The sequence below is a fragment of the Dama dama genome, chromosome 14 (assembly GCF_033118175.1).
Source record: "Dama dama isolate Ldn47 chromosome 14, ASM3311817v1, whole genome shotgun sequence".
Classification (NCBI taxonomy): domain Eukaryota; kingdom Metazoa; phylum Chordata; class Mammalia; order Artiodactyla; family Cervidae; genus Dama; species Dama dama.
This window is the reverse complement of record NC_083694.1, coordinates 32423932-32448772: the sequence shown is the minus strand read 5'-3', so window position 1 is coordinate 32448772 and position 24841 is coordinate 32423932. Positions and strand designations below refer to the sequence as shown.

The window sequence follows — 24841 nt, the reverse complement described above, 5'->3', positions numbered from 1 at the left end:
TCCTCTAAGAGGTTTATAGTATCTGGATTTACATTTAGGTCTTTAATCCATTTTGAGTTTATTTTTGGCTAGGACTTACAAAACTACACTGAACAAAAGTGGCAAGAGTTGACAAATTTCTCTTGTTCCTGATCATAGAGAAAATGATTTCACCTCTTCACTATTGAGTATGATGTTAGCTGTGGGTTTGCCATATATGGTAGGTTCCCTGTGTGCCCCCTTTCTAGAGAGTTTTTAATCATAAATGGGTGTCGAATTTTGTCAAAACCTTTTTCTGGATCTATTAAGGTGATCATATAGTTTTTATTCTTCAACTTGTTGACGTGGTCTATCACACTGATTGATTTGTGGATACCAAACAATCCTTGTGTCATGCGAGTGTATGCTCCTTGGTTCTTTGTCTCATCACAACAAAGATTTCGAGTGACAGACATTAAAGCCCCTTGGCAGGTCACAGCTCTCGGAGGACAGACCGTGTTATAGCTCTTAAATAAATCAGTGTTGCAGCTCAGTGTTACAGCTCTATTTATTTAGATAATAGCAGGAAAATCCATCTTCGAGGTGTGAGGGCACTTCGATCCAAAGACGGGAAGAGAAGAGTGCCCCATCGTGTGAGAGAGAGAGAAGAGGGCTTTGGCTATTCTTTTTATATGTTTTTTTGTTCCCCCTGGGCCTGTCCTATGCAAATTTGGCTTAGGCAGGAGCGTTGTTTGTTTTACCTGAGGTTCTCACTCCGGTCCTCGGACCTTCCTTTGTTCTATTTTTGCGGGCTTTCCTTTCCAGGTCTTTTAACCACTGCCATTTTGGACTCCTTTTCCCTATTCTAACTACCTAACACTTGCATCACTGGAATGAATCCACTCTGTGGTGTATCGTCTTATTAAGGTATTGTTAGATTTTGTTTCCTAGTATTTTGTTGAGGATTTTTGCATCCATATTCATCAATGATGCTAGCCTTTAATTTTCCTTCCTTGTGGTAACTTGGTCTGGTTTTGGTATCAGGGTGATGTTGGTCTCATAGACTTAGTTTTGGAGTGTTCTTTCCTCTGTGATTTTTTTTTTTTTTTTGAATAGTTTCAGAAGGATAGGTGTTAACTCTTCTCTAAATGTTTCATAGAATTTGCCTGTGAAGTCATCTGGTCCTGGACTTTTGTTGGGAGTTTTTAAATCACAGTTGCAATTTTAGTACTTCTGATTGGAAGGTTCATATTTTCTATTTCTTCCTGGGTCAGTCTAGGGAGGTTGTTACCTTTCTAAGAATTTGTTCATTTCTAGTTTGTCCGTTTCATTGGCATAAATTTCTGGCAGTAGTCCCTTATGATCCTTTATATTTTTGGGTTGTTTCTTGTCTCCTTTTTCATTTCTAAGTTTATTGATTTCAGCCTCTCTTTTTTTTCTTTCTCTCGTAAGAGAAGCAGGCCTTTATTTTCTCATTTTCTTGATGAGTCTGGCTAAAGCTTTATCAATTTTATTTATCTTTTCAAAGAACCAGCCTTTAGTTTCATTGATCTCTTCTATTGTCTTCTTCATCTCTATTTCATTTATTTCTGCTCTGATCTTTATGCTTTCTTTCCTCCTAATAACTTTGGGTTTGATTATCAGTTCTTCTTTAGTTGCTTTAGGTGTAAAGTTAGGTTGTTTAACATTTTTCTTGCTTCCTGAGGTACGCTTTTATTGCTCTAAATGTCCCTCTTAGAATCGCTATTGCTATATCCCATTGGTTTTGGATCATCATGTTTTCATATGTCTCCAAGTATATTTTAGATTCTTCTTTGATTTCTTCAGTGATCCACTGCTTGTTCAGTTGCAAATCAGCTAGCCTCCATGGGTTTTATTTTATTGTCATTATTTTTTCTTATAGTGATCTATCCAGGAGAAAATTCTGTGTGCATCTGAATATGTATTTTGCTGCTTTTGGATGGAATGCTCTATAAATACTGATTGAGTCCATCTGGTCTAATGTGTCATTTAAGGGCTATGTTTCCTTATTGATTTTGTTTCTGGATGATCTGTCAATGGATGAAAGTTGGTGTTAAAGTCCTCCACTATTATATGTTACTGCTGATTTCTCCTTTTATGGCTGTTAGCCTTGCCTCATATATCGAGGTGCTCCTATGTTGGAAGCACATATATTTACAATTGTTATGTGTTCTTCCTGGATTGATCCCTTGATCATTATGTAATGTCCCTCTTTGTCTCTTTCAAAACTCTTTATTCTAAAGTCTATTTTACCTACTACAAGTATTATTAATCTAGCTTCTAGAGAGTTTTACTTGCATGCAATATCTGTTTCCATCCCCTTACTTTCAGTATGTATGTGTCCCTAGATCCAGTGTGGATCTCTTGTAGAATGCATATTTATGGGTCTTGTTTTCATATCCATCCAGCCAGTCTAAGTGTTTCAGTTGGAGCATTTAATCATTTTATGTAAGGTAATTATCAAAATGTATGTTCTTATTGCCATTCTGTTCAGTTTTGAATTTGTTTTCATCTTTTTTTCTTCCCTTCTTCTTTTGTTCTCCTCTCTAGTGATCTGATGGCTATATTTAGTGTTGTTTTGGTATTTTTTTTTCTATTTTGTGTGTATATATCTATTGTATATTTTTGATTTACAGTTACCACAAAGTTTTGATATAGCAGCCCATATATAAACAAGATTAAGTTACTGTTCTCTTAAATTTCAAATACATTTCCAATATTCTGCATTTGTATTCGCCTATCCGACTCGATGGGCATGAGTTTGAGTAAACTCCGGGAGTTGGTGATGGACAGGGAGGCCTGGCATGCTGCAATTCATGGGGTCGCAAAGAGTCAGACACGACTGAGTGACTGAACTGAACTGAACTGACTGATTATCATCATTACTGTTGTTTTTTTTAAATTTGTATTTGTTTATTTTGGATGTGCAGCATGTGGAAAACTAAGTTCCCTAACCAGGGACTGAACCTGCCCCTCCTGCTTTGGAAGCATGAATCTTAGCCACCAGACTGCCAGGGAAGCCCCACCATTGCTAATTTTGGATAGCATATTTGCAGTGGATGATTTCCTACCTTTACTGCATGTTTGCCTTTACTGGTGAGCTTTTCCATTTGCAATTTTCTTCTTTCTAGTTGTGGTCTTCTTCTCCACTGAGAGAAGTTCCTTGAGCGTTTGTTTAAAGCTAGTTTGGTTTGGTGGTGCTGATAGTTTTTGCTTGTCTATAAACCTTTTCTCTTTTAAATCTGAGCAAGGGCCTTGCTATATAGAAGTATCCTTGGTTGTCAGTTTTTCCCTTTCACCACTTTAAATATATCATGTCACTCTGTTCTGTCTTACAGCTCACTTATCCATTTTTCTGCCTCCTTTATTCTGCTATTGATTCCTTCTGATGTATTTGCATCACAGTTACTCTATTGTTCAACTTTGTTATTCTTTATATCTTCTAGCTCTTTAGTAAACATATCTTGCATCTTTTTCATTTGTGCTTCCATTCTTTTTTAAAATATGGAATGATTTTTATTATCATCACATTGAATTCTTTTTTGGGTATACTGCCTATCTCTATTTCACTTAGCTTCTGAAGTTTTATCTTGTTCCTTCATCCAGAACATATTCCTCTGCTATCTCATTTTGCCTTTCTTTTTACTGTCTCTATTCTGCAGGCTGCAGGAATGTAACTCCTCTTGCTTCTGGTGTTTGCTCCTGGTAGCTGAGTCTGGCCTAAGAGGTTTGTGCAGGGTTCCTGGTGGAAGGAACTGGTACCTGTCCTCTGGCCAGTGGAACTAAGCTTTGTCCCTCTGGTGAGCCAGGTTGTATTGCAAATGAACCCCTCCTATCATCTCCTTGTCATTTTTGGTTGGTTCCAGTCTTTTTTGTTAATGGTTTTTCAGCAGTTAGTTGTGGTTTTGATGTTTTCATGAGAAGAGGTAAGCTCAAGTCCTTCTACTATACCATCTTGTCTCCTCTCTGACAAATTTAGACATTTCTTAGCCTAGACTTTTGAAATCAAATGAGTTTAACTTTTTATATGCATGTCTTAAAAATACATCTAATTGAAAACTTTCTCATTTGTGGGATCATCACTTGACTTTATTATTTCTTTGTAAGTCAGTGGACTCTGATGATATTAATATAGAATGGTGGCTCAGAGGGTAAAGCATCTGCCTGCAATGCAGGAGACCTGGGTTTGATCCCTGGGTCAGGAAGATCCCCTGGAGAAGGAAATGGCAACCCACTCCAGTATTCTTGCCTGGAGAATTCCATGGATGGAGGAGCCTGGTAGGCTACAGTCCACGGGGTCGCAAAGAGTCAGAAACGACTAAGCGACTTCACTCACTTATCTGTACCTTACAAAAATCTAGGAAGCTTCTTTATGTTTTCTTTTAACTAACCTTTTACAGATCAGGCAACAAATCCCAAGAATGGATAACTGCAGAGTTAAGTAGTTTTAAAGCCTTTGCTCTTCTTCCATGCCCTGCTGCAGCCAGTCCCACCTCCTGTATATTTTTAAACACATTTTTACCCTGGAGGCACACAAGAGAGTTAAACTACTATTTATTTAACTATCCTTGTTTAGGATATTATTTAACTATCCTCTTTTAGGAGGATTAATAACTCTACAAAAGTTAGTGGTAAAACTTGACTCCAAAAAATTGTGTTCATCATATAATCCAGTTATTAATTGATCTGTCCTTTATTTCTCAGGTACAACGAAGGAGAAGTCTGAAAAGAAATTTGGTCCCGCAAGTAAACCTGGCTTCTTCTTTCTTCCCAGCCATCCCCAAGTGAAAAGAGAAAAGTCAGAAGTGGCTGCTATTCTCTGGGCTGTATACCAAAGGGCAAGGACTCAGTTATACTCCAGTCTTTATTTCAGGATGAAAGTCAGGGTCTATCAATCAGATATTGTTATCCATCTTTGTATCCTCATGCCATCCTGTCTGTGGGGAAAATTACTCAGGGTGCTCACATGACCTCATCTCTAAATATCAAGCAAGTAGCAAGCAGCCAGTTTGCCAAAGTTTTTCCTTCATGGAAATCACTTACTGAATAGGCAATATTTCTCATTCACTGTTAGGAAAATGACACATAAAGAAAAAAAGAAAATAATAAATTAGATTTAAAATAATACAGTTATCAATGACTAGTTTTCCACCTCTCCCCATTATTCACCCTAATTTATAACCTGAATTATTATCAGAATGCTTGCAGCAGGAGGCAAATTACTTATGTGTCATGGTACGTGCAAAGAGAATTATTATTAAAAAAAAAAGTGTCAGTCAGGCCTCTAGCATTTGTCTTATTTATTTAGAGAAATGTCATACAGAAGAAAATGTCCAGAGTTTCTTAAAGTTAGAAGTTATTTGCAGTTAGTCTATATTGACTCCAGATGTTAGAATTTCAATGGTTATCTGATGTTGTCAGGGTCCATCTTTTACTGATACCTATATTAAATGATTCTGGTATTTTGATCAAATGATTCATTACCACTGGGTGCTCATGTAAAAAATAAAAGCATCTACATTTGATGAATAATAAATGAGATTTTAAATAAGTCCAGTGAAGAAGGTATCAAGAATTAAAGCCTGAAGACTGGCTGTACCAGGTCTCTTTGGGAAAATATTTAGGGTTATAAGTAATAAAAGCATTCTGCTGTCAAGCATTAGTCTATTTTCCACAAAGCACAAGGCCACATGGGAAGAAAAACCTCTGGTCCCTGAGCATTTGATACTGCCTTTACATTCTAGGAAGGGTTTTAAGGTTCTGAAAATCGTAACAACTTTGGAAAACTAAACTAAGAAAACCTTTTATTATGTATAGGCATGTACTAACCATAGTAAGAAGGCAATGGCACCCCGCTCCAGTACTCTTGCCTGGAAAATCCCATGGGTGGAGGAGCCTGGTAGGGGGCAGTCCATGGGGTCGTGAAGAGTCGGACACGACTGAGCGACTTCACTTTCACTTTTCACTTTCATGCATTGGAGAAGCAAATGGCAACCCACTCCAGTGTTCTTGCCTGGAGAATCCCAGGGACGGGGGAGCCTGGTGGGCTGCCGTCTATGGGGTCGCACAGAGTCGGACACGACTGAAGCGACTTAGCAGCAACCATAGTAAGTCTAATTAACATCCATCCACATAGATAGTTACCATTTTTTGTGTGTTAAGCAAGTCTTAAGAGGACTTTCATGATTTACTCTCTGTGACCACATGGGGGAGCAGCTACAGTGCAGGTACCTGCGGGTTGCTGAGGAATTTTTTTTAAAACGATCTACTCTCAGGATGAGATGGCTGGATGGCATCACCGACTCGATGGACATGAACTTGAGTAAACTCCGGGAGTTGGTGATGGACAGCGAGGCCTGGCGTGCTGCGATTCATGGGGTCGCAAAGAGTCGGACACGACTGAGCGACTGAATTGAACTGAACTCTCAGGAACTTTTAGATATACAACACAGAATCATTAACCACAATCACAGTGCTATACGTTATATCCTCGTGACATTTATTTTATAACCTGATGTTTACCTTTTAACTTCCTTCACCCACTTTGCCCCCAGAAGATTTTTTTTTTTAATTCTAAAAGTAAATATGAAAATTCAAAGGAACTTACGAAAATGATTTCACTTCCTGTCTTTAATCTCAGTTGTAAAAGAAGGTCATTTCATCCTCATAGATTTCCTAGAATAAAACGATATTGAGCTTTCCCAGGCGGCTGCCGAAGATGGCGGAGGGGCAGGTCCTGGTGCTCGATGGCCGAGGCCATCTCCTGGGTCGCCTGGCGGCCATTGTGGCCAAGCAGGTGCTTCTGGGCCGGAAGGTTGTGGTCGTGCGCTGTGAGGGCATCAACATTTCTGGCAACTTCTACAGAAATAAGTTGAAGTACCTGGCCTTTCTCCGCAAGCGGATGAACACCAACCCATCCCGGGGCCCCTACCACTTCCGAGCCCCCAGCCGCATCTTCTGGCGGACAGTGCGAGGCATGCTGCCTCACAAGACCAAGCGGGGCCAGGCTGCTCTGGAGCGCCTCAAGGTGTTCGATGGGATCCCACCGCCCTATGATAAGAAAAAGCGAATGTTGGTTCCTGCTGCCCTCAAGGTTGTGCGTCTGAAGCCTACTCGGAAGTTTGCCTACCTAGGGCGCCTGGCTCATGAGGTTGGCTGGAAGTACCAGGCAGTAACAGCCACCCTGGAGGAGAAGAGAAAGGAGAAAGCCAAGATCCACTACCGGAAAAAGAAGCAGCTCATGAGGCTACGGAAGCAGGCCGAAAAGAACATTGAGAAGAAAATTGGCAAATTCACAGAGGTCCTCAAGACTCACGGATTTCTAGTCTGAGCCAAATAAAAGTGACTGTTTATTCTTCATGCTAGGCCTGGCCTGCCCTTCCTCCATCGCCACCCTAGGATGTGGGGGCCCCCAGGGGCTGCCATGTAGGTGCCACAGGCAGACGGGGTATAGCTGAGGGGCGTTAGTCAGTGTAGGCAGGTCCAGGGGCCGCGCAGGCATCGTTGGTCTGCAGCCTATGTGTTCGTGAGACTTTTAAGACATGAACAGTTGGAACAACCAGTCCAGTTGCAATATTGGCAGAAGTGAGCTGAAGACTTAATTGGAAGGGATTCGCATGACTTCCAGGGAGTCTGCTCATGCTTCCCCTGTGGTCGGACACTATACTCTGCAGTGTTAGGATGAGAATGCCCAAAAGGGGTCTCTGGAAGAGAAGTTTCAGCCAAGGGGTCACAGGCACCGCCCTCGTGTCTTCCCTATATTTTGTGATCCAAAACCAATAAATTATTTTGTTAAAGAAAAAAAAAAAACAAAAAACAAAAAACCGATATTGAATACCCTGCCATGCACGAAATCCCTTTAATGTGGCATTCAGGGCTCTAAATTAGCATCCCTTTTCTTTTTTGACTGAAGGATTCTCTCCGACCTCTTTTGACAGAAACATACAACTTCTTGACCCTCTTATGACTAAACAAATATTTTGGAATTTTTGCACATTATGTAATAAATGATTATATTTTAGTCAGCATACTGTTAAGAATGGCAGTATAATAATATTTAATGATATACAAAATATGTAGAAAAATTTTGTCTTTTTAATTTCCTTACTGATTTAAAATGCAGTATTTATGTTACAATTCAGACATGGGGAGAAAAAGGGTTTTAAGGCAAGGAGTTTATCCTGGTATGTAGATAAACACAAACTAATCACAAAAGTCTTGTAAGAAAGGAGGCAAGAGGGTCAAGGGCTACTCTCATGACTCAGTGGTAAAGAATCTGCCTGCAGTGCAGGAGACCTGGGTTCAGTCCCTGGGTTGGGAAGATCCCCTGGAGAAGGGAATGGCAACCCACTGCAGTATTCTTGCCTGGAGAACCACATGAACAGAAGAGCCTGGTGGGCTACATGGGGTCACAGAGATGGACATGACTGAGCAACTTTCACTTTTTACTTTCAAGAGGGTCAACGTTGATAAAAAGAGATTTGACAAGAGAAGCAGACTTTGGTGTAATATGCTGTGAAGATGGAAGGAGATGCCACAAGTCAAAGAATGTAGGCTGCTGCTGAAACTAGAAAAGGCAACAAAACAGATTTCCCCTGGAACTTCTAGAAGGAACATAGCCCTATTAGATTCATTTCAGAAATATGGTCTCCAGAACCGTAAGATAACAAATGTGTATTTTTTTAAACCATTAAGATTGTCATACTTTGTTACAGCAACAGGAAAAAAAAAAAAAAAAGAGAAGGGGTTATAGTTTGAATTTCAATTTCAATCTCCTAGGCAAGGTCTAGGCATCATTTTTGTTGTTGTTGTTAATCTCCCTAGGTGATCACTCCTCACTTGCAGTCACAGTTTAAAAGTAGTAAACTAGGAGGGTGAAGGAGATGGTAAAATATTCTGACACCAAAGGATGGCCTGTCATCACTAAGTAGCTCTACTAATAAAGAAAATGCAAGATTACAGAATAAGGGATATAACACTTTGATACAGGACCAAACAACAAAGAAATATTAACCAGAGCAGTTTCAGGCTATGCACATTTCAGCAGTGTCCGAAGAGTCTGTTAATTCCCAATGAAGCCAAGCTTGGACATACGCCATTTTTTATTAGGATTCACTTATCTATCTTGTGTTTTGTTTGCTTTGTTCTTTTCTAAGTTTGTTTTTAGTCAAATTAAATTATAAACTTTTTAAATGTAGGTAAAGCTTATACTTTTTATAATCTAATTTAAACGAATTCTTGGATTCACTTATTGTGGAAGATATAATGTTGGTCACAAAATCCTGGTCATTTTTATTTCATAAAATCTTGAAATCCCATCTGCTATCTGGCCCAGTTTTGAAGCCACGCCAACCTTCTGGGTGTGGCTAGGATATTTTGGGTGATATCCTAGCACCTTTTAGGATGACATAATTAGATTTATTCCAAGCTGGCAGATTTTACTCCTACCAAGTTGAGAACACCTGAGAATAAATATCAGTGGTCATCCAGACAGAAAATCAATATAGAAACATTAGACTTAAATGATAGTAGATGATATAGACTTAATACATACATACTTCATCCCATCCCAAATCAGCAGAATATACATTCTTCTCAAGTGTACATGGAACATTCTCCAGGATAGATCACCTGTTAGGTTACAAAAAAAGTATCAGTAAATTCAAGAAGACTGAAATCACATCAAGCAATCTCTCTGACCACAACAGTATGAAACTAGAAATCAATCAAAAGAAGAAAAAAAAAGCAACACAAAAATGTGGAGACTAAATAACGTGCTACTGGACAGTGAATAACAACGAATGAGTCATCAAAGAATAAAAGGAGAAATTTTAGAAATATCTAGAGAAAGTTACCACAGAAATAGGACATATCAAAATTTATAAATGCAGCAAAAGTGGTTCTAAGAGGAAAGTTTGTAGCAGCACAGGATACCTCAAAAAACAAAAAAAATCCTAAATAATCTAACTTTACCCCTAAAAGAACTAGGAAAAAAAAAAGAAGAGCAAACAAAGCCCAAATTAGAAGAAAGTAAATAATAAACATCAAATTGGAAATAAATGAAAGAGACTAAAAAAAAAATTATCAGTGAAACTAAGAGCTAGTTCTTTGAAAAGAACCTTTACCTAGACTAACCAAGAAAGAAAGAGGCCTTAAATAAATAAAATGAGAAATTAAAGAGTGGACGTTACAACTGATAACCACAGAAATACGGAGGATGATACCCAACTATTATGAACAATTATACACCAACAAATTGGGCAATACACAAGAACTGGATACATTTCTAGAAACATACTATCTTATGAGATTGAGTCATGAAGCAACAGAAAATCTGAATAGACCAATTACTTTAACAAGATTGAAACTATAATAAAAAAACTCCTAACAAACAGAAGCCCAGGAACAAATGATTTCATTGGTATTAATAAATTCCATAAAACATTAAAAAATTAATACCTGTCTTTTAAAAACTCTTCTAAAACACTGAAGAGGAAGGAACCCTTCCAAACACATTTTACAGAATCAGTATTAACCCAATACAAACACTAGACAAAGGCAATCCAAAAAAGGAAATTACAGGCTAATATCCTTCATAAACATGTATTGTTCTATACATAGAAAATTCTAAATACTCCACAAAAAAAAACTGCTAAAATAAACAAATTCAGTCAAGTTTAAATCAACACACAGGTGTTTAGCATTCCTACACTGATAACAAACTATCAAAAAGAGAAACAAAAAAATAATAATCCCATTTACAATTACATCAAAAACAATAAAATATCTAGGAATATATTTAACCAGGGACATAAAAGACCTGTATGCAGAAAACTATAAGGCACTGATGAAAGAAATTAAAGAAGACCCAAATAAATGTAAAGATATTCTATGTTCATGGCAGAGGATCTGAATAGACATTTTCCCAAAGAAGATATAAAATGTCAAACAAGCACATGAAAAGATGTTCAAGCACATATAGGTAAATAGGTATACATTTAAATATGAATATTAATATATATAGGTATATATTTATATACCTAAATTTATAGGTGTATATATATGTATATTTATATATATAAAACTCATTCAACTCAACATAACAAAAGAAATCCAAACAATACAAAAATAGGCAGAGGATATGAACATTTTCCCAAAGAAGATATAAAATGTCAAACAAGCACATGAAAAGATGTTTAAGCACACTTATTATTACAGAAATGCAAACCAAAACCACCATGATAAATCACCTCACTTCTGTTAGAATGCCTATTATCAAAAAGGCAACAAATACTGGAGAGAATGTGGGAGAAAAAGGAATCTTTTACACTATTGGTGCAGCCACTATGAAAAATAGTATGCAGATTCCTCAAAAAATTAAAACTAGAAATACATGACCCAGCAATTCCACTTCTGGGTATTTATCCAAAGAATCTGAAAACACTAATTTGAAAATCATATGCACCCCTATGTTCATTATGGCATTATTTACAATAGTTAGGATGTGAAAACAACCCAAGTGTCTACTGATGGGTGAATGGATAAAGAAGATGTGCTATGTACACAGTTGTCCAGGTCCATCTGAATTTCAGATAAATGTGGAAATTTGTTTAGAATGTTTCAAATATTACACTAGGCATACTTGTACTAAGAAAATGTATGTTTACCTGAAATTCAAATGTAACTGGGCCTATATTATTGTCTGGTGAATCTGGGGGACAAAGTCAAAATAGTATGAGAAGGGTCAAGGCAGAGGTCATCACAGGATGTTTGGGCACATGTCAGGAAAGACTTCAGAGAGCTGGTAAAACAACTGAATCTTAAGCTGACAATTGTGTGGTCTGTGCCACTCATTTCAGAATTATTAACACATCATAATTTGTGATTTCACTTTTTGATGAATATATGTTTTGTGTACAGAAACTTGCTTAAAGACAGTAACCAGTTCTTTGCGTTCCCCACATCACCTAGTATGGACAGGCACACCTAAGGCATGCATTGATGTTATGGAAACACCCAAACTTTCTGGCCAACCCAGTAGTAACTGCATGAATTGATTCAAATGGTTTCACCTTCCCAAAGTGTTAAAATATTGTTTAGGAAATCATTGTTAACTGGTATTTTCTTCTTTAGTTTTTAAACACTATAGCCAAGAGTCCTGTCTAGAGCCTTTGAAGTGAAATTAGTAATAAAGATATGGGTTGTTCGTAGGGCAGTAACCTGTCAAGTCTCATGATGCAGTGGGCACATTTTTGATGTTTGGGCTCTTTCCTAAGACTCTCCCCCCTCCCACATCCCACCCACATTTAAATCCCTTTTCCACCTACTACAGTTTGGAACTGTACCCCACTTTCCACTACAGGCAGCTCCAAGCTGATCCAGAGTGAGGCCTCCTGCTATACAGGTGTTGGAATCACAAAGGAAGATTATTTTTCTGACCTCCTCTCCTAGCCTTAGCTATTAAGACTAGATCTGGGGGAGGCAGCCATGTTCCCACTTAGCATATTTCCCCCAAATGGCATCTTTCCAACAATTTATAAGGTAGTATGTTGACATGGCAGATGTTAGATTCATCATAAAAAGACTTTAAAAAGAAGTATGAGAAAAACATGCAGAGTAGGCAATCAAAATGGGAGCATTTTAAAAAATCACTTTTTCCCCTTTAACTCCTTAAATTGAGTCTGAATTTTTCATTCATGCCCATCTCTGGGCCAAGAGTATACTCTGTGGTCTAACCTAAGGTTCTTTCCAATTTCTTTTTCTGCAATATTCCTAAGAAGACAGTAATCAGGTCAAGAGTATCATGAGGACTTGAAGTTTCACCCCATGTACCTGCCAAAATAAAAAATGTCTTTAAAGGCTATGCACCACAACCCATTTTCATGACTGCTTGGTTAGTTTCTCCAGGCCAAAGATAAACAAAGCAGGACGCCAGGTAAAGTAGTTAGAACAGACTTCAGTCAGTAATACACTGCAATAAAGAAAAGTGTCGATCATGAAATGAACTCACCCTGGATTTGTACAGAAGTGACTGGGCAGTTTCAAGAGAAAATAGGGGTGTGTATGCGTGGTGACTCAGTAGAGTTAGGGAGTGAAAAATAAAAAAGAATGGGACGGAGAACTGGAGAACTGACCTGAGACTGCTAACCAGAATTTATGAAAGTTAACCTCCTCCCTTCTTAGAGACGCTGGGGATAGAGATCTTGTCTTTGGATGTTGACGGGGACAAATGCTGAATTCTTTTGGTAGCCTTGAGCTTTCTCAGGTAGGCAGTTCAAGTGGGGCTGGGGTCACAGAAGGGACGTGGTGGTTGCTGTTCAGCTGCTAAGTCGCGTTCCATCCACTCTTTTGCGACCCCATGGACTGTAGCCCGCCAGACTCCGCTGTCCATGGATTTTCTAGGCAATAATATTGCAGAGGGTTGTCCTTTCCTTCTCCAGGGTATCTTCCCGACCTAGGGATGGAACCCGTGTCTCCTGCACTGGCAAGCAGATTCTTCACCCCTGAGCCACTAGGGAAGGCCAAGGGATGTGAACTTGATGTTAATCTATGTTACTGTTTGTTCAAGTCTTTATAGACCAAGGATGAGTCCTAGTTGAGGAAGGCAGAGGAGCCCGGCCAGTCAGGTTAAGTAAAGACTATCTGTCACTTATCAATTAAAAGTATTTAGTAAGCGCTTCCTCCCCTTCCCTAAGTCTACTAGAAGGGTCCAAGGAATATACACCTCAAGTTGCACCTTCTGTGTCCCTGGAACCCACGTGCAGCGCCTGTCAAGAGCCAGGGTAAGCAGCACAACACAAGCACTAGGGACAATTCCAGCCAGGACCCATTTTAAGTTTAGAAACCTCAACATGAACACAGGGCGGCGCTCTCCCAGCTTCAGCGCCTGGACCTGAGGCCGCATTTGGGAGAGATCCACGACTCCATCAGCCTGCGAAAGGAACTCAATGCGCGTTCCGGGAGCCATGCCCTGTAAGGCAGTTGAGCCAGCTCCGCTCACCCCTTCATAAGGACGCTTCGGAGTTCAGGGGCTGACTGCGGTGGCGGCGGCAGGTACACAGGTGGCCTGGACCTGGTGACTCAGGCCGGAAGCGGGAAGCTGTAGGAAGCGGAGCAGACGAGCGGACGTCGCAGAGGAGCTGACGTCACTTCTTCTGGGCGGAGTCTCGGGCCATCCCGCGCAAATTGAAAAGTCGGGCCCTCGGTGCTGCGCTGCGTCCCTGCTCCTAGCTTTTGGCGCTGCCGGCTGGCGCGCGGCGGCCCAGGTGAGTGAGGGCCGTGGCCTTGGGCTTCTGAGTCTGCACCCAGCTGCCATCGGACGGACGGGAGAGGAGGGACCTCCCCGGGAAGCCAGTGGAGCCGGCTGTGCAGAGCACGCGGTGGATCCAGGCTGGTCCCCGCCCCTGCCCTTGGGATCTCCGGTCTTAGGGGCTGAAGAGGAGGATCTGGCACGTTACTAGACCCTGCAGCGGCCCTGGGGGACGGTGCGGGGCTGTATGGGCCAGGGGAGAGCGCTCAGCCAAACCAGGGCTGCGGTTTGGCTGACAGAGGGAGGGAGGGTCCTTTCGTTTTCCTGCGGAAGCTACCAGGGCAGTTTTACCTGCAACCTCCCACCTTGCAAATGCTTGACAACTATATTCTCCACGTTGTGCAGGCCAAAGGAACGTGTCTTCTGGAAAGGGCGTGTGGGCCCCCCTTCCAGTTCGTGAGAGAGGGGATGGAGCGATGACGTTGTGCTGTCAGTACTACCAGATGCCGCGGGCGGTCCCCTGAGGACGCTTTGTGCCTAAAACCCCTGACCCCCTCCATTGTTTCATTGTGCTAAAGAGGAAACGTTTAGGAGAAACTTGTAAGTTTCACGAAATGTATATATTATGTCGGGCTGCTTCCCTAGTAGCTCAGTGGTAAAGAATCCGCCTTGGGGATTCCCAGGTGGCGCTAGTGGTAAAGAACCCGCCTGTGCAGGAGACAAGAGATGAGAGTTCGATCCCTGGGTGGGGAAGATCCCCTGGAGGAGGAAATGGCCACCTACTCCAGTATTCTTGCCTGGAGATCCCATCGACAGAGGAGCCTGGCGGCCTACAGCTCATTGGGTCGCAAAAGAGTCGGACACGACTTGGCGACTAAACACCAGCATATACTATGTGAATTTTCCTCAAAGAAAGAAAACTCTTTTTAGGAACCTCTGAGAGGTAGGAGACTAATTGTTTTTCATAAACTGTGGTGTGAGGACCTCCTGCATCCAAATGACCTGCTTTGTTTAAAGTTCAGAATTCCCACCTCACTCCAGGACTAGTGAATCATAGTCCCTAGGAGTGGAATTTAGACTGTAGGAAGAACTGAAATTTGAAATCTGCTGTACTAGACTATCAGAACAGGGTATCAACAGCGTGAGTCTGTCTTCTGATCTTGTACATTCTTCTTTTCCTCCCAGACTTAATACCTCTTTGGAGAGATTTATTTTAGGAAATGCTAAGCAACTGCTCAATTTTTGTCATGGGGGTTGGGGAAGGGACATTAGTTGCTTGGGGAAGGGACATTAGTTGCTTGGGAAAGGACTGGCAGCTGCAGGTTTCTGTATAGAAAGGAGGCTTGGGGCTGCAACTTGGATGGAAGAGGGTGGAAAGCTAAAACATTTTTCTCAAAATCAATTGGACAGCAGGTGCCGTTTCTCCTTATTTGGGGATAGTTTTCAGCGAGTCTGATGGAGTTGCCCCTGGGCACCACCACTGCTTATTAACAGAATGTTCATTGCTTGGAATAAAGCATTCTGATGGTGGTAAATTTCAGTCCTAAAAAAGTACAACTTTAGTTCTAGGATTGTTTGTTTTATTTTTCAATTGAAATGTCCTATGAAGTATTTCGCATGTTACTTCATATAATGCCTGTGCAGATGCAGGTAATATCATAGCATACACAGTTTTATAGATGTTAACAATGCCTTTTTGGAGAGAAGACAGACTCATACTTTTTTAGTACCTTCTGCCTGCTTTGTTCAGTGTTAAGGGCTTAGAGTAAACACTAAGGAACTATCAAGTGGCATTAGATTAGGGTACTAGACTATGGAGATTGTTTGACAGAGAGGGGCCCACTTGAAATATTAAAGAGCAGTGATTCTCAAATATCTGAACAATAACAGTTGCTATATCAATTTCCAAGCTCTTTTTATTTTTCCAAAACTTTGGGGTAAATATATTTTGCTTTAAATTTTGCTGTTTTCCCTTTCTCTTTTTATATCATGTAGTTAACTTGGCATTATGGGGATACATGGATTGCTGCAATTTATCAAAGAAGCTTCTGAACCTGTACACATAAGGAAGTATAAAGGGCAGGTGGTAGCTGTGGATACATATTGCTGGCTTCACAAAGGAGCTGTTGCTTGTGCAGAAAAGCTAGCCAAAGGTGAACCTACTGATAAGTAAGTTTGGATCTTATATTAATTATTTGCCAGTTAAGAATGAGACTTACAATGCTTTTTTTTTTCAGAAAGGAGTAATTTTTATTCAATGCAAGGTTTATTAAGAAGTGAGAATATATGCTTTAGAATATTGCCAAGGAACATTTCCTTCTTTGATGTAGGTCTAGTTTCCATTCTTTCTAATAAGCCAGAGTATTAGGACACTAATGGACAAAGGCCAAAGACTCTATTCTTTTTTCTATTATCTAAGATAAAACTTTTTAACAATATTCTAAAAATCGATGGCGATTTCAGAATTCTACTTTACTGGGTACAGGCAACACATTTGCTAAGCCCTGTTAGCAAAGCAAGGCAGTTGTTTCTAAGGGACACGGTGTTCTCATTCCCTTTTACTTCACTTGGGGCCAAAAATAGTGGCCCTCCTGATATCCAGTCGTAACTCTGTGCCTTCATTTGAGGCAGAACGAATGCCTTGTGACCCTGGAATGAATCTACACATAGTATTTTTAATTGTCTTGCCAGAAAGTCTAAATGCAATACATGATTCTTGTTTGCATCCTGCACTGGGGGAAAAACTATAGCAGTGCTATGCTACAGTCAACTTACATGAGCTTGCTATACACCTTCTTCTCCCAGTTCAGCATTTAATGAGCCTACATTGGTAGTTTATCCACCACTGTAGAATATTCATGTCAAGGAAATTGACAAATGCTACAAATCAGGCACCCCTTTCCTTAGAACTGGTTGTTATACATTTATCAGGTCACCATGATTATAACCTTACTGAGACAATTGGATAAATTTTAATATAGACTGTATATTAGATAGTATTATATTACTATTAAGTTTCTTGGGTATAATAATGGTGTTGTTGGAGAAATCATGTATTCTACTATTCCTTTAACTTTTCAATAGATTTGAAATTTCTCAAAGCAAAAGAAAACAGGGGTGAGGGGTGGGGAGATAAAAAGACTAGATTTAGAATAATACAATGTCAGAACTGCAGAAATGTAAGTCTTTAATCTACACCTGAGAAAAACAAATAGCCCATAGCCCATTAGGATCCAAGGCAGGATTTGAATCCAAGTCTAAATTAGAGTTTATCTTTCTAATTATTTTTCTTCATTTTCATAGGTATGTAGGATTTTGTATGAAATTTGTAAATATGTTACTCTCTCATGGGATCAAGCCTATCCTGGTATTTGATGGATGTACTTTACCTTCTAAAAAGGAAGTGGAAAAGTCTAGAAGAGAGTAAGTGATACCTTAATGTAATTATTTAAGGTCTGACATTGTGGTCTCTATGATACAAATTTTTGTTTTAGTTTGTTGAGGCTTGTTTAAAACTCGTACCTAAATGGATTTCCTTAAATGTTCCATGCATGCTGGAAAGGAATGTGTATTCCTCAATTATTGAGTGGATAGTTTTATGTCTGTCCAGTAAATCAAGCTTATTGGTTGTAGTGTTCAAATCTTCCATATCCTTATTGGTTTTTTGAAATTTTTTTAATGTGTGTCTACTTAATCCTACTTAATGATCTTCCCTGGTAGCTCAGCTGGCAAACAATCTAACTGCAATGCAGGAGACCCCAGTATGATTCCTGGGTCAGGAAGATCCCCTGGAAAAGAGATGGGCTACCCACTCCAGTATTCTTGGGTTTCCCTGGTGACTCAGGGAGTAAAGAATCTGCCTGCAGTGCAGGAGACCTGGGATCGATCCCTGGGTTGGGAAGATCCTCTGGAGAAGGGAACAGCTACCCACTCCAGTATTCTGGCCTGGAGAATTCCATAAACAGAGGAGCCTGACTGGCTACAGTCCATGGAGTCGCAAAGAGTCCGACACAACTGAGCAACTTTCACTTTACTTAATCCATCAATTACTAAGAAAAGTATGATAAAATTTCACTATAATAGTGGATTTGTCAGTTCCCTTGTAGTTCTGTCCATTTTTCTTCCTGCTTTGTTTTGAAACTATTTTATTGGTGGCATTCAGGTTTAGAATTTGCTATTTTTTGGCATATTAGAACAGTATGCACTGACTTTTTAAATTTCTGTGCTTTTTTGTTCTAAAGTCTGTTATGTCTGATGTTAATATAGCCATAACAATTTTCTTTTGTATGTTTCTAATTTCTTTTTCTGTTGACTTTTACTATGACATTTGTTTTAAGTTTGTCTTTTATAAAGAACACATCACTGTAATTTTTTTTTATCGATTCCATCAGTCTTTGTCATTTTTAAAACTGTAGTTTTATTCTTTTTACCTTGATCTTAATTACTAACATATACCTCCTACCTTGTTTGATTTCTGGGTTGATTGTTTTTTCCACTCTTATTATCGTCCCTTATTTCTAGTTGAAGTGATGTACTCTATTTCTATTCTTTTAGTAGTTTTAATTGAAATTGTATCTTTCATATTTAAGTCAACAAAATCTAGTACAATAGGCCTTATAAAGGATCTCTGTATTTTCTTTTAAGAATTTCTGCATTTTAGTGAAGTGCCTGTTCTACGACTTTCATCTATTTTTGTTTTTATCCTCTGTTGGTTTTTAGGAGTCATTATGCTCTATAGAAGATACCACTGAGCTTAGTTAAAGATAGTGTGAATCAGCCCCAAATAGAAGTAAACCTCACTGAGTGGGGTTGATAAAGTTGTACCCTTTATAATAGAAAGTTAGTTTTAATGGTATAAAAGCCTTGACTTACATTTTCTTAACGTGTCTTCATTACTTCACTTTCTTTTGACATGAAGCAGTGCTGTGAGAAAGTTTGATGATTAGCTTGCGTGTATGGGCACTGTAAATCCGTGCTCTTTTTGTCTAGAAGCCCAAAAGATCTGGGTTAGCATAGTCAAGGAACAGGTGTGCACTTTCATATGAGTCAAGCATTTTTTATTCTGGGAAAAATTCTTGAATACAATTCAAGGGTATAATATTGTAATTTTTTGAGTCCTCTTCTCACTTTTTTTTTTTTAATCTTGCAGAAGACGACAAGCCAATCTCCTTAAGGGAAAGCAGCTTCTTCGTGAAGGGAAGGTCTCAGAAGCCAGAGAATGTTTCACACGTTCTATCAATATCACACATACTATGGCCCACAGCGTAATTAAAGTGAGCTGAATAAGAAGCTAAAGTAATATTACAGGGTTCATTTAGGCTAATGGGAGAGCAAGGAAGTGAAGGGATGAAGATTATTCTAGGTCTAACCTTTACGAAAGCTGGTTGTCAGAGGAAGAAAGAGAAGAGTATCTGTAGGTAGAAGAGAGGAGTACAGCAATTTCCAAAGAAGAAATCCTGAGGAACAAACAGCTCAGCTCTCACTTTCTAGATGAGTCACTTACATAGGTAAATGTTTTCTGCCAAGATGGAAGGAATAAATTCCTGGAGGTTCAATCCCACCCCACTCATAATCTTCAACACTTACTCTTGAGTGTCTGTCAGAGATTTGCTGAAGTCAACTGGCCAACTCAGGACATTTGCAGCAGATCAGTTCCACTTGACCTGCTTCTTAGAAGCTTCTTTCCTTATTACCTATTATCATAAATCTTAGTGTCAGCACACCCACAGTTACAGCCCGCACTTCACCCTTTTCAGGTCTGTGTTCAAACTATTTGGTAAACAGATGGGAAGATAGATAGTTATAGAGTCTGTTAGTTTCATCAGTTCAGTGTCAGGCGTGTGTTCTGTGGTAAGAGATTGTGGGGAAATGAGCGACTCGTGTTCTTTAGAGCACAATCATTCTTAAGATGGTAGATTTCTATAATTTGAAAAATTGAGTTTGCAGCTTGTATCCCCCCAAATGTACAGCAATATTTCCTTTTCCCTAATTCATACACTGATTTTTAAAATAGATTTATTAGCAGCTATATGATTCAATATATAGGACTGTATATAGTTCAATATTTAGGACTAAAAGTAGAAACCTGTACTTCAAAGGAAATGACTTCCAAAAATAATACTAGCATGTATTCAGTACGTGTTGAGGCTGGTGATAAATGGGTTTGATACAGGAAGTTGTTCAGTGGTTTCCAGATGCTGTTCTTGAGACTAACTAATCCTTTCTCACAGGCTGCTCGGTCTCAGGGAGTAGATTGTCTTGTGGCCCCATATGAAGCGGATGCGCAGCTGGCCTATCTTAACAAGGCTGGCATTGTACAAGCTGTAATCACAGAGGACTCTGATCTCCTTGCTTTTGGCTGTAAAAAGGTACCTAACATAAATAAAGGAGCTGAAGTTTTGTTTATCTTATTTAATACCTGCAACTAATATCTACTTATGGTGTTAATAATTATTTTATTTAAAAAGGGAAGAAAGGTTTTGCTGCTTGGCATTTGTATAATCTGAATGATTTTTCAGATTAAGCCCTTAATGTTAGAGGATTTTGTTTTCTCTAAAGTCTGTAGTGGAATGTAGCCTTATTTTTTAATAATGATTACTTATATGCTTTATATTTCTCAATTAGATTAGGTAAATAAGCTAACTTATCTACTAATGAGATGCTTTGCAGTTTTTTAGAATTATGTATAAAACAATGGAAAATTTTATTATGATATTAAGATACAAAACTATATAGGGTGATCTCATTTTTGTTAATATCTATGTTATTTATATTATCTATTTCACAAATGATGAGTGGGATCTGTGAAAATGTTGATGCTGGGTAATAGTGATAGATCAGACATTTGGGGCAATTTCTGTTTTCTTCCTGGATTTCTGTTTTCCACATTTTCTACAAGTGACATGTATTACTTTAAGACTAAGCGAAGGGTTACTTTAATATGTAAAAGTGGAAGGTGAGGAGAAGATGCTTTTTGTAAGAATTGCTCTTTGACATGATAACCCTGTAGTGCAGGTAGGAAGTAGGTGCAGAAAGGGCCTTCTTTACACCAGAGGCAAAATGATTGAGTAGTTGCATATGACATTGTCCAGCCATGGCCTGTGTTTCAATTTAACTTATTTGCAAATTTCACAATGATTACCTGGCCTACGTATCTGTCTGCTCACTTATGATAAAGAACAGGAAAGATTTCTTAGAAATACTACAGTGGATTAGATGATGAAAAATAAAAATGACTCTTACAAGGTGTTCACAATTTCCCTTCCTCTTGAAGGTTATTTTAAAAATGGACCAGTTTGGAAATGGACTAGAAGTTGATCAGGCTCGTCTGGGAATGTGCAAACAGCTTGGGGATGTGTTCACCGAAGAGAAGTTCCGTTATATGTGCATTCTTTCAGGCTGTGACTATCTTTCATCACTGCGTGGGATTGGATTAGCCAAGGCCTGCAAACTACTAAGACTAGCCAACAATCCAGATATTTTAAAGGTAAGAGTGATTTACCAACTGTTGTGTTCAGTTTCTAAGCAATTCTTAAATAATAGATGAATCAGTCAGTATATGGATCTTAAATATTCTATTATATCTATAACCAATATTGTGTCATTGAAAGGAGAAATGATTAAAACTCTACAACTTTGCTTTTGGCAGCAGATGAATCCTGTTTTCAGCAGTTGACAAAAAATTAGTAGTAATTTTTTGAAAATGAAGACTAATATAAAGAAACTTCAGGATAAGATATTATAGGGTAGAATTCATGTTAAAATGCACAATTTTTTGATTTCTTTCCTATTATTCTGTGGTAACAGTTCTCAAAGTTTTTGGTCTCACAGGATCCCTTTATACTCTTTTTTTTTTTTTTTTTTATTAGTTGGAGGCTAATTACTTCACAACATTTCAGTGGGTTTTGTCATACATTGATATGAATCAGCCATGGATTTACATGTATTCCCCATCCCGATCCCTGCTCCCACCTCCCTCTCCACCCGATTCCTCTGGGTCTTCCCAGTGCACCAGGCCCAAGCACTTGTCTCATGCATCCCACCTGGGCTGGTGATCTGTTTCACCATAGATAGTATACATGCTGTTCTTTTGAAATATCCCACCCTCTTTATACTCTTAAAAACTCTTTGTGACAATTATTTTTGTTTATATGGGTTATAGCTACTGAAATTTACTGAGTCAGAAGTTGAAAGAGAAGAATTTTAATGTTTATTAATTCACTTAAATTTAACAATAATCAATGCATTGCATTGTAACATAGACATCATATTTTTATGAGAAGTAGTTGTCTTCTAAAGCAAATGAAAGTTATGAGCGGAATTGCATATTTATGTAAATCTCTTTAACATGGCTTAATAAAATACAGCCAGATTCTTACTTCATACCATTTGAGGAAGTGTCATGTATTTTCTAAAGAAACTCTGAGACCTCATTACATCACTGCTGTGTAAGTTCTCTGATGTCTTTTCCTTAAAAAATCAAGTAGATTATTCCCACCCTCACCATACCTCGAGTAGTTCTCTTAAGCCCTTAGAGTTTGCAGAGCAGAATTTCCAAGATTATATAATGTGAGTCCTCAGGGCTAAGGGTGGTGTACTGGAGTAGACAGATCTCAAGGTTGGGAGATGGTAGCAGATTTTGAAACAGAGCAACGTTACTAACTAGCCTGTGACTTCAGGATCACTTCAGTTCTCTAGGTCTTCTCTTCTTCATCTCTTCCAGCTTTAATCGTCCACGATTCTAATAGGAGTTAAAATGTTGACTTCTTTTTTGAAATATGATCTACAAATATTTGTGGTGTTTTTTTGTTTTTTTTTTTTTAATTCTCAGGTAATTGTGTGTTTTGTTTTTTGCTTTCTGGATGAAAGAGACTTTGAAGGTGAAGAACGTATCTTTGAATTTTAAGTCATGACATGGTTGTGTTTACTGGTCGAGGTTTTTAATGTAGCTATATGATGACCGAGACGGGTGGTTTGGGGTGAATGGGAGAAAGGTCCGGGAAGGAGGGGATATGTATTATGTATACATGTGGCTGATTCATTTCATTGTACAGCAGAAATTAACACGACACTGTGAAGCAATTATGCTACCCCCCCCCAAAAGCAATCGATTTTCCTACCCCTCCTCATCCTTCTCTAATGTAAAGTGATGGGTCTTGGGAATAATACTTTCCCTATTCTTTATCTTTGGGTATTAAATAAGTCATAAATATATTTATACTCATTACTAGGTCATCAGGAAAATTGGACATTATCTCAAGATGAATATAACAGTACCAGAAGATTACATCAAAGGATTTATTCGGGCCAACAATACCTTCCTCTATCAGCTTGTTTTTGATCCCATCAAAAGGAAGCTCATCCCTCTGAATGCCTATGAAGATGACATTGATCCCAAAACACTAAGCTATGCTGGGCAGTATCCTTTCTGAACCAGAATGGTAGAACTTTGCACTCCTTCCATGTCTTCATGGTGGCGTTTTTAGCTAGACATTCAGTCAAAAGCTGGCAAATTGTTTTTGGCTTTCTTTTTTTTTTCTTTATAGTGGAATCTTTATTTTGTTAAATTTAATTATCATGCGAGTTAAAAATTTAGATTAACTTTTTGTTTATAAATCTGAAGCTCATCCATTATAACTTGCTAGTTACTTAGATTGACTTGACAGAAATATGTAGTCAGTCAGTTAAGGTACATACTCCAAAGGTGGCACTGAGGAGAACCACTCATGGTGAGCAAGCTCAATTAATCAGGAAGAACACTCTGATCATGTGAGTACACCAGTTAAGGATGCTTTCTGCAAAGCCACTGGCCACGTACATACAGAGTGATGTGGAGCTGTGAGTCACCTGGGTAATGGCAGGGCTTTCCTCTCCATCTCCCTCGACAGGAAGTAAGTGATGCCTTAGGGCTTTGCTTCAGAAAATAGCCAACTCCTGCTGTGAACTATCATGTGGTTTCACTAAAGCCAAATGTGGAAAGGAAGTAAACTATCATGTGGTTTCAGTAAAACCAAATGTGGAAAGGAAGTAGGGTCCATTGAAGTCATAAACCTGAAGGTTTTCTCTGACAATAGACCACACTTTGCTGCCTTAATATGATATTGTTTATTTGGCTGTTAATAAAATTATTTTTCCTTAACCTTACCAACCTAGGTATGTTGATGATTCTATAGCTCTTCAAATAGCACTTGGGAATAAAGATATAAATACTCTCGAGCAGATCGATGACTACAATCCAGACACTGCCATGGTAACATATTAAAGACTTCTTTCTAAAAGCATATTTTGTTATTGCTTAGGAACTAAGACTAAAGGCAAATCTTCACTTAGTAAACATCTTTTAAACATTTCTACATCCAGGCACCGTACAGAATGTTGATTGAAAACAACTCAATTCTAGAGACAATATATCTCTTAGAACCAATGGGTATATTGGTTAATTTTCTTAAAAAGTGACCACATAATATATTATAAGACCTTTATACTTGAACATTTTTTTTGAATATACCAAGTGCTTAATGCCTTTTTCTCATCTCACCCAATCTAACCTCTGGCATTTGGCATTGTTGAAGACTCAAATCTAGAAATACCTCGGGAGTAAAAACTTTTTTTTTC

At 38.8% G+C, this 24841-nt stretch overlaps 3 protein-coding genes and 1 long non-coding RNA gene across 8 annotated transcripts in view; 3 read left to right on the top strand and 1 right to left on the bottom strand.

Moving 5' to 3' along the window:
- WDR64 (WD repeat domain 64) overlaps positions 1-4767 on the top strand; it is a 122550-nt gene extending 117783 nt beyond the window's left edge. Inside the window, exon 28 of the mRNA XM_061160259.1 lies at positions 4684-4767. Within this exon, the coding sequence (XP_061016242.1) occupies positions 4684-4767 (84 nt within the window). The remainder of the gene's footprint in view (positions 1-4683) is intronic.
- A 154-nt stretch (positions 4768-4921) lies between these two features.
- Positions 4922-13987, bottom strand: LOC133069111 (uncharacterized). Of its 2 annotated transcripts, none has more exons than XR_009695779.1 (4): positions 12989-13987; positions 9533-9609; positions 6587-6654; positions 4922-5046 (listed from the first exon to the last, which is right to left on the bottom strand). It is a non-coding gene; the product is annotated as an uncharacterized LOC133069111 (long non-coding RNA). The 2 variants fall into 2 exon arrangements; XR_009695781.1 differs by having other exon boundaries at positions 13113-13987.
- LOC133069110 (large ribosomal subunit protein uL13-like) lies at positions 6665-7338 on the top strand. The gene has a single exon (XM_061160262.1). It carries the CDS (start codon positions 6698-6700, stop codon positions 7307-7309), a length of 612 nt encoding a protein of 203 aa, XP_061016245.1. The 5' UTR covers positions 6665-6697; the 3' UTR covers positions 7310-7338.
- A 146-nt stretch (positions 13988-14133) lies between the features above and the next one.
- Positions 14134-24841, top strand: part of EXO1 (exonuclease 1) — a 37699-nt gene continuing 26991 nt past the window's right edge. For 3 of the 4 annotated variants that reach the window (XR_009695778.1, XR_009695777.1, XM_061160260.1), the window contains exons 1-9: positions 14134-14243; positions 14633-14827; positions 16223-16396; positions 17531-17650; positions 19377-19500; positions 20458-20595; positions 21501-21713; positions 23458-23645; positions 24380-24476. Coding sequence is in view for 2 of the 4 variants with exons in the window: in XM_061160260.1 (XP_061016243.1) it covers positions 16236-16396; positions 17531-17650; positions 19377-19500; positions 20458-20595; positions 21501-21713; positions 23458-23645; positions 24380-24476 (1041 nt within the window). In the remaining 2 variants the exon portion in view is untranslated. Of the gene's footprint in view, positions 14244-14632; positions 14828-14998; positions 15171-16222; positions 16397-17530; positions 17651-19376; positions 19501-20457; positions 20596-21500; positions 21714-23457; positions 23646-24379; positions 24477-24841 lie in introns of those variants that run through there. The other variant, XM_061160261.1, reaches the window with a different exon arrangement.

Excerpts from the sequence above, each read along its gene's own strand:
- LOC133069110 (XM_061160262.1), top strand. The coding sequence starts at position 6,698 with ATGGCGGAGGGGCAGGTCCTGGTGCTCGATGGCCGAGGCCATCTCCTG.